This window comes from Platalea leucorodia, assembly GCF_965183815.1.
Source record: "Platalea leucorodia genome assembly, contig: HAP1_HAP1_SCAFFOLD_484, whole genome shotgun sequence".
Lineage (NCBI taxonomy): Eukaryota > Metazoa > Chordata > Aves > Pelecaniformes > Threskiornithidae > Platalea > Platalea leucorodia.
In genome coordinates this window covers 2,871-11,774 of record NW_028121109.1, presented here as the reverse complement: position 1 = coordinate 11,774, position 8,904 = coordinate 2,871, and the positions used below count along the sequence as shown (strand labels likewise).

The 8,904-nt window shown below is 51.7% G+C and overlaps 1 protein-coding gene across 1 annotated transcript; it reads right to left on the bottom strand.

Moving 5' to 3' along the window:
• Nucleotides 1-7,907: 7,907 nt before the first annotated feature.
• Nucleotides 7,908-8,695, bottom strand: LOC309604227 (olfactory receptor 14C36-like; the record flags this gene model as incomplete). Its single annotated transcript, XM_082339160.1, has 1 exon — nucleotides 7,908-8,695. A coding segment is annotated over one exon (788 nt), but the record flags the coding sequence as incomplete, so codon positions are not given.
• Nucleotides 8,696-8,904: the final 209 nt, after the last annotated feature.

The window sequence follows — 8,904 nt, the reverse complement described above, 5'->3', positions numbered from 1 at the left end:
CTTTCTGACATCCAAGAACACTCCCCAGGGTGGGAGGGGAGCAGGAGCTGTCAAAAACCCCAACCTCTCAACCTGCCTTCTGCCACCTCAGTTCCTTATCATTGGGAGTGCAGATGCTGACAGCCCCTTCTGCACTAGGAGCGGTTTCATGAGACAAGGTCGAACACCAGGACTGGCCCCTGCCCCCACTCTTCCCATGAACCCACTGCTGCAGAGCAGGGCTGACCTCTCGGCAGCCAGCGGGCAGAGGCCCTGCTCCTCATGGCACATTAAGCCAACACCAACCAGGGCTCCAGCCGCAGAGCTGAAGGAAGCTCTCCTAGAACTGGAAAAGGGTGTCTGTGTGTATGAGAAATGGCTTTGATTTTGCTCAGATAAGTCTCCCCTGCCTTCTCACTTTCTTTTCCTCCTATGACAGTGTTCATGCCCAGAGGCAGCAGATGTCCAATAGCAGCTCCATCACCCAGTTCCTCCTCCTGGTGTTTGCAGACATGCGGGAGCTGCAGCTCTTGCACTTCTGGCTCTTCCTGGGCATCTACCTGGCTGCCCTCCTGGGCAACGGCCTCATCGTCACCACCATAGCCTGCAACCACCACCTCCACACCCCCATGTACCTCTTCCTCCTCAACCTCTCCCTCCTCGACCTGGGATCCACCTCCACCACTGTCCCCAAATCCATGGCCAATTCCCTCTGGAACACCAGGGCCATCTCCTACGCAGGATGTGCTGCCCAGCTCTTCCTGTTTTTCTTTTTGATTTCAGCAGAGTATTGTCCCCTCACCATCATGGCCTATGACTGCTACGTGGCCATCTGCAAACCCCTGCACTACGGGACCCTCCTGGGCAGCAGAGCTTCTGTCCACATGGCAGCAGCTGCCTGGGGCTCTGGGTTCCTCTGTGCTCTCCTGCACACAGCCAATACATTTTCACTCCCCCTCTGCCGAGGCAACGCTGTGGACCAGTTCTTCTGTGAAATCCCCCACATCCTCAAGCTCTCCTGCGCACACTCCTACCTCAGGGAGGTTGGGCTTATTGTGGTCAGTATCTTAGTAATATTCAGCTGTTTCGTTTTTATTGTGCTGTCCTACGTGCAGATCTTCAGGGCCGTGCTGAGGATCCCCTCTGAGCAGGGACGCCACAAAGCCTTTTCCACGTGCCTCCCTCACCTGGCCGTGGTTTCCCTGTTTGTCAGCACTGACATGTTTGCCTACCTGAAGCCTCCCTCCATCTCTTCTCCATCCCTGGACTTTGTGGTGTCATTTCTGTACTCGGTGGTGCCTCCAGCAGTGAACCCCCTCACCTACAGCATGAGGAACCAGCAGCTCAAGAGTGCAGTGTGGAAACTGGTAAGTCGATGTTCTTCTGGAGCAATAAACTTCCCATCATCTTCTGCCTAGCAGCTGGTCATGGTTTAATTGTGATAATGTTGTTATCCCCTTCCTAATTCACTGGTTCCTTTTTTTTTCCGAAGAAGTGGCTGTGTAAATGAGCAGCTCTGCTCTCTGTGTATTTAAACATAATAAAGGGCCATTCAATGACTTTTTTTTTCTTCCTGATATCCTTCCCCCAAGGCTTTTTTGGAGCTGCAGGGAGGAGCTGCAGGGACAGTTCCTGTGTGCATGGGTGGAGCAGAAAAGAGTCCCGGCATGGCAGCACTGCCAGGGAGCACCAGCACTTGGTCTTCCAGGGCTGTTCTCTTGCCACTTCCACACTCTCTTCCTGATCCCTTGCCTTGGTGTAAGGCTGGAGTACTATGGCAGCTTGGTGACAGTCGTGCTGTGTGGTCGTCCTGTGACCGCAGGCAGGGACAGGCAATGGGCACTTCCATGACAGAGCTGGCCTCCATAACAGCATTTCCATAAAGAAGGGTGACCTCCTCAAGGCAGTGCCTGAAGGCTTAGGTCTTCTTTCAGAGTTGCTGTCAAGAGCAAGCTCAAGAAAGTGCCCTGGTGAGGAAAACACCACTGAACAAGTGAAGCGTGTGAGTGTGCAGGGCTGGGGCACACAGCAGTGTCCCTCGCACAGCCAGGCCTCCAGGGACAGACTGGAAGGACCAGCAGAGCAGGGTCTGGTCTGTGCCCGTGTTTGCCTGACACCCTGGGCAAGGAGCCCCAGGGCAATGGCCACAGACCAGCCCCTTGCAACCACCATTCCCAGCACTGGCCTCTCACTCCAACTCAGGGAGGTTCTTTGTCCCTCCATGGAAGGACACCAAAGGAGTAGGTCAGACTTCCATGTTTGCATTGTACAGAGGAGACTGAAGCATGCACACCGTGTGTGTGTGGGGAGATGAATCCGAGTGAGCCCAAATGCCATCAGCTGTTCCTAGAGGTGCCATGAAGGCCAGTGGGACAGACAGGGCCTCGAGGTCACTTCACTTTGAGAGTAATGTCCCCTGGGAAACCTCCTGAATGCAGCAGTGGGATGTGCTCCTGTGAACCGAGGTCCCTGTGTCCATTCCTCATGCCGAGGGGCATCTCAGACAGGTGCAGAGCAGGGCGATACACCACAGAGCTGAGGTGCCTCCCAGCCTCTGGCAGTGGCAGCAGGAGGCCAGAGAGCCATTATTCCTGCTGCAGTGCCCTGCCTCCGCACGTGCAAGGGAAGGGCTCATGCCTCTGAACACCCCTGTGTGTAGGAGGAGTGCATGAGGCCAGCTGAGATATGGGCACCTCACAGGGCCCTGCCATTTCTGTGTGTGACTCCAGGAACAAACCCCACTGGCCCAGGGAGATTCATCTCAGCTGCCTCAGACAGGCTCATTGCAAATGCTCCTGCTGGTCTCGTCACCCTTTCTGGATTGTGCCCTCAAAGGTGCCAGAGCCATCAGAGAGGTTCTGGGGTCCTTGGAAAAGGCAGACACCAAACCTTTCTGCCAGAAGTGCAAGAAGGAGGACTGGGAGAGTTATAGGCTGGTCAACGTCACCTCAGTCCCTGGGAAGGGGATGGGCCAAATACTGCTGCAGCCATTTCCAGGTACTTGTAGGACAAGAAAGGCATTGCCGAACCTGTGTAGGTAGGGGAAAGAAGGGACTGTTTTATACCTGAACCTTAGCAAGGGTTTTGACATGGTTTCCCATAGTCTCTTTATAGCCGGATTGGTGATATCTGGACTGAAGAAGGGGGTGATGTAGTGGGTGGGAAGGTGGCTGGTGGATCCAGCCCAAATGTCAGCAGTGGTAGAGTCCTGCTGGTGGCCAGTTCCCAGTGGCATCCCTCAGTGCAAGCACTGGGGCCAACACTCTGGAGTGTCTTCATTAACTGCCTGGATAATGTGCCGGAGTGCCTTTTCATCTCCTTTGTGGATGATGCCAAACTGGGCAGACCCGTTCCACAACCTCATCGGGTTCACCCTGCCTTGAGTAGGATAGCTGGACAAGGTGATGTTCAGGGGTCTCTTCCAAGCTGAGTTATTCTAGGATTCAATGACTTTTTTCCTTGGAGAGCTTTTTGAAGACAGAAAAGACAGAGGATGAAGGAAAAAAGAGAGAAGCTGAAGTAGAGGTATAAAATGCACCAGTATAAATGCAGCAGTTCCTCCGAGGAACATTTCTCTGCTCAAATTGTTTATAGGAAAGCCATTAGATAAATTTGGTGAAACAAGCTTACTTCTGTCTGCTCACATACTGAGCGACAAGGAGGAGGACGGCTGGTATCATGAGGTCAATTGTGTCTCAGGACCTCATAATCCAGTAGGAAGCCAATGGCTGTGAAGGGGGCTGTGAGGTCACTTCTGCCTCTGGAGGTGAGAGGCCAACAGGAGGAATGTGTCTGGGAAAGGCACTGTGAGGTCACTTCTTCCTGAAACCGCCGATAGGTCAGCCCTTGACTCATGGCTGGGATATGTGCTTCTAAACTCACCTCTGCCAGTGTCTCTGACAGGCCAGCAGAAGGCATCTGGTTGGCACATTGGCTGTGAGACCCCCCTCTGCCGAAGGACCTAGGCTCAGTGCAGGAAGGGGGCTTGTATTTTGGCTGTCCTGTCTCTTCTGCCTGAGTACAGGATGGGACAGCAGCAGGCACACAGCTCCGTCATGTCTATCCGAGAAGCAGAAAGGCTCACAGCCTTGGAAGATCATGGTGAGGTTACTTCTGTCTGGTCAGATGAAGGGCTGCAAGAAGGCTTATGGTTTTCAATGCCTGTTTGAAGGGTTATTTCCCAGATGGTGGAGCTTTCCTTGGAGGTAAGAAAGAGCAGGAGAGAGAAACACTGCCGCACAGTGCAGCTTGGATGGTGGAGATTGGACATGAGGAGGAAGAAATGTCACTCCGAGGGTAGTGCTGTGGTACATGAAGTCCTCCAGAAGGAGTATGAGGTCAGTCCATCTCCTTGTGTTTCAAGGAACAGAGTGTGAGAGTGCACAGCTGTCAGTGAATGTATGGAAATGGCAGGGTGAGAGCAGGGTGAGGAAGCGAGATGGGTGTCTGCAGCCTGCAGGGCAAAAGAGGCAGCTGTGGGACAGCGTAGGACAAGCTGTGGTGGAGATGGCAAAGAGCACTGGCAAGGCTGGAAGTGGCCAAGAGAACCCAAGGCTGTTCCCTTTAACTATGGCAATCGTCTCTGCCACCAAGGCCTATGAGGAGACATGTTGTCCTAAGGCAGTGGGGGCCTCATTGCCTCCTTGCACACCCCCAGTAAGGCTGGGAGCTGTCATAGCCTTGTCCTGCACTCAGCATCACCCCCCCACATCCCACTGCCCCAGGAAGAGCCCTGAGCAATGCGTGAGGGACAGGACCTGCCTTCCCCGGGGCTGGGGGTCAGCGCTTGGCCTTTCTGCTTCATAAAACAAAGCCAGGGTTTTCTCAGCAGCTGAGCTGCCTGCACATTCCCTTTGCCTGCCTGCAATCCTGGCCTCCAATTCTCTGCTCTAACGAGTCCCTGGGGAGGCTTTGCCAGTAATGGCCCTCAGTGGGGCTTATTAATACTTCAAGGTACTTTGGGTTTTGCTTGTGATGCTGACTCTTGGAGAGGTTTGTGCAATCTCTTCTCAGTACCTGAAGTTCAAGGACTCAGCACAAATACTCCATGGGGCTCATTGAAAGAAAGCAAGCCCTAACGAGCCATGTCTCTTCCTGTCATTTTCTTCAGGTCTTCAGGAGTTGTACAGATAATTGGACTTGTTTCCTAGCATAGTTATGGGGAAAGATTTCAAAGAGCTTCTAATAAACATAAGGTTTTATTTTCAAGGGTGTAATTTATTATTACACTGAAGGAGAGATTATTACACTGAAGGGAGAAGCTGTCCCTTGAGCTCTGACAACCTCCCACCTCACCTCCCCAACCCCACCATTTCTCTCCTTGCCCACCTGGGACCTTTCCTTACAGCAGACTTCTCCACTGATCTCTGCAGCTGGATGGTACAGCTCCTTTGCACCATCTCCCCCCTGCTCTCCTTAGAGACCTGGCTGCACACAGGCACAGAAGGGTTTTTCCTATTTGCAAGCAAAGGAAAAGTCAAGCATGGTCAAGTTCCATAAAGAAAACCGACTCTGCAAGCATCTGCTAAGTCCAAGCTGCCTCTAATGAGGTTGCCTTTCTACAGGGGATAATCTTAGGAGAACTATTTCAGGTAGGCAGATCCAAAGAAGAGAGATATAAACATAATTAAAGAGTTGGCTAAGGAGACAATTAGACCTCTGAAAGAGAGGAAAACTTTTAAGTCCCTGATGTCAAAGCAGCAACTGGATGGGTGAGAGGAATCTGAATGAACCAAGAGTAAGGGGAGGAGAAAACAGGAGATTAAGGGAAAGGGCTTTTGTCTAGGCAGTGTTCCTGTGAAAAGATGATGTTAGAAACGGTTCTTCTATCAAGAAAGGTGAAAATATATGAAAGATAAAAATTAAATTTACATAAATAATTTTAATTTCTTTTAATAAATTCAATTTAATTTTAATTTTAATTTAAATTCAATACACCATATAACGAGCAGAATAGTGGTAATGAAGTGACACTGGAAGTTTGATATTTCATTGGAATACCCCTTTTGAAAGGCCACGGGACTGGTAGAGGTCTCTTGGGAGTGAGGACAAGCCAATGTTGCACCCATCGTTGAAAGAGGCCAAAAGTGCAACCCCGGGAACGCCAGGCTGTACAAGCTCACTTGGGGGAGGAGTGAGCCTTCCCCTGAGTGCTCTTGGGGGACATTGCTGGGCACCTCAAAGAGCAGAAGGTGTCCAAATGCAGTCAGCATGGATTAGCCAAGGGTAAATCCTGCCTCACCAACCTGATGGCCTTCCTGATGAAGGAACTGCTTTTATGCACGAGGGGAGAACAGTGGATGTCCTTTACCTCCACTCCAGCAAGGCTTTTGGCATGGTCTCCCTCGATAGCCTTGTACCCACGTTAGGCCATTACAGTCTGGTACGACCTGGTAGCCAAGGCAGCCAGCAGAGTCCTGGAGTCTCACCAAAAGAGTGAGGGCAGTGATTGTCTCCCCCTGCTCATCGCTCCTTAGACCACCTGTACACAACCGTTTCCATTTTTGGGCCCCCACTGGGGAAGGGGAGGAGGGAGGGAGCGCCTGTGGGGCTGCTGGGCTCTTGGCCAGAGATCACCAGCACAGCAAGGGAGGTGTTGGTAACTGGCAGCGAGTTGAGTGGAGAGTCACTGAGCTGCTCAGGGGCTGGAGCATTTGCCTGGGAGGAGAAAGTGGAGGAAAGGGCCTTGTTCAATGTGCAGAATGGAAGGCCTTGGGACCCTCATTGTGACCTGCCAGTCCCCATGGGGAGGTCTTGTAAACATATTGTATGGCAGGAGAATAATAGGCAATAGTCAGATGTTGAAATGAGGAAGTTTCTGGCCAGAGATAAGGCAATGAGATATCTGCAGAGCATGGGGTGCTTTGGGCTGTAAACAGAATGTAAACCAATCCTCTGACTTGGGATCTCATTCAATGGAAATTTTCAATATTTTTCATGACAAGGCGATAAGCAGCTGATCCAGCTGGAGCTGTCTGAGAGCGGGCTTGGCTGAGAGTCCAGCTGTGGCAAGAGCTGTGGATTTTGGTGTGAAACGAGTGTCAGTAGGAAATGAGTTTCCATTTTATTAATAATGGCAATGGGGTTAAGTATGACTGAGCCCCAGAGGAGGATGGGGGTGACCATGCAGCAAAGGTCCCTCCTGAGGGCTGGGGTGTATGGCCAGAGATGGAAATGGCCAGTGTGTGGGACTGGTCTGCAACAATTTTCCAGAGTCCTGGCCCTGGGGGTCCTCAAGCAGCTTCTGCAGCTCTCCACTCTCCCTTCCCTGTGCCTGCTGAGTCCCCACTGACTCCCATGGCACTGCAGAGTCCTTCTTCGTGGATACATCAATTTAGAGCTTTACTTTTGGAGGACTTTTTACCCTTGATGACATTTCACCTTCTGAGTCTGCATTCATTCCAGCCCCACCTGAGTTATGTGATGAATCCCCATCGTCTCCTGACCCCTCCAAATTCATTTCCAGAGTGTCTGGTACATGCCATCAGTCCTGTCAGACATGAAGCAACCTGAGGTAATAATGGGGAGCTGATGGACCATCTCCACTGCCATTGCCAAGAAGAGAGCCTTTACAACCAGAACTTTTGATCCAATGGAAACCAGTGTTACCATGCATTTAACCCCAAAACCACTGAGAACGCAAGAACAGAAATTTTAAAAGGCCAATTCCTTGGACATTTTCTTGGAAGCAACCTTGGAAGAAGAGCCCAGCCTTCAGTCACTGCACCCAGGAGATCACCTTTAACAGAAGAGCTGCAATCTGACAGGCCACATTTGAGACAGTGTTGTGCAAGGGTCAGATACAACAGGATCAAACCTCCACAGAAGCAGGATAAACCCAGAAAAGTATCTCTACGAAGAATTATCATGAGTGAAAAAAACAGACTCTTCGTCTGGGAAACATGTAGAGGAGCAGAGGCAGTTTATTGTCATTGAAACAGCACCCATTGGATCAGTTTCCATAAGGCGCCCTTGAGCTCCCGGTTCCTCATGCTGTAGATGAGGGGGTTCACAGCTGGAGGCACCACTGAGTACAGCACTGCCACCACGAGACCCAGGGATGGGGAGGAGATGGAGTGGGGCTTCAGGTAGGCAAACGTGCCAGAAGTGACATACAGAGAGACCACAGCCAAGTGAGGGAGGCACGTGGAAAAGGTTTTGTGCCTTTTCTGCTCAGAGGGAAACCTCAGTACAGCCTTGATGTTCTGCACGTAGGACAGCACAATGAAAACAAAACACACAAAGGCCACAAAGTCACTAACCGCAAGAAGCCCAATCTCCCTGAGGTAGGCATCTGAGCAGGAGAGCTTGAGGATGTGGGGGATTTCACAGAAGAACTGGTCCACAGCATTGCCTCGGCAGAGGGATAGTGAAAGTGTATTGGCAGTGTGCAGGAGAGCATAGAGGAACCCAGTGCCCCAGGCAGCTGCTGCCATGTGGACACAAGCTCTGCTGCCCAGGAGGGTCCCGTAGTGCAGGGGTTTGCAGATGGCCACGTAGCGGTCGTAGGCCATGATGGTGAGGGGACAATACTCTGCTGAAATCAAAAAGAAAAACAGGAAGAGCTGGGCAGCACATCCTGCGTAGGAGATGTCCCTGATGTCCCAGAGGGAATTGGCCATGGATTTGGGGACAGTGGTGGAGATGGAGCCTAAGTCAAGAACAGAGAGGTTAAGGAGGAAGAAGTACATGGGGGTGTGGAGGCGGTGGTTGCAGCCTACAGTGGTGATGATGAGGCCGTTGCCCAGGAGGGCAGCCAGGTAGATGCCCAGGAAGAGCCAGAAGTGCAAGAGCTGCAGCTCCCACTTGTCTGCAAATGCCAGGAGGAGGAACTGGGTGATGGAGCTGCTGTTGGGCATCTGCTGCCTCTGGGCATGGAGGACTGTACTAGAGGACAAAGACAGCGAAAAGTTAGGAGAGATTTCT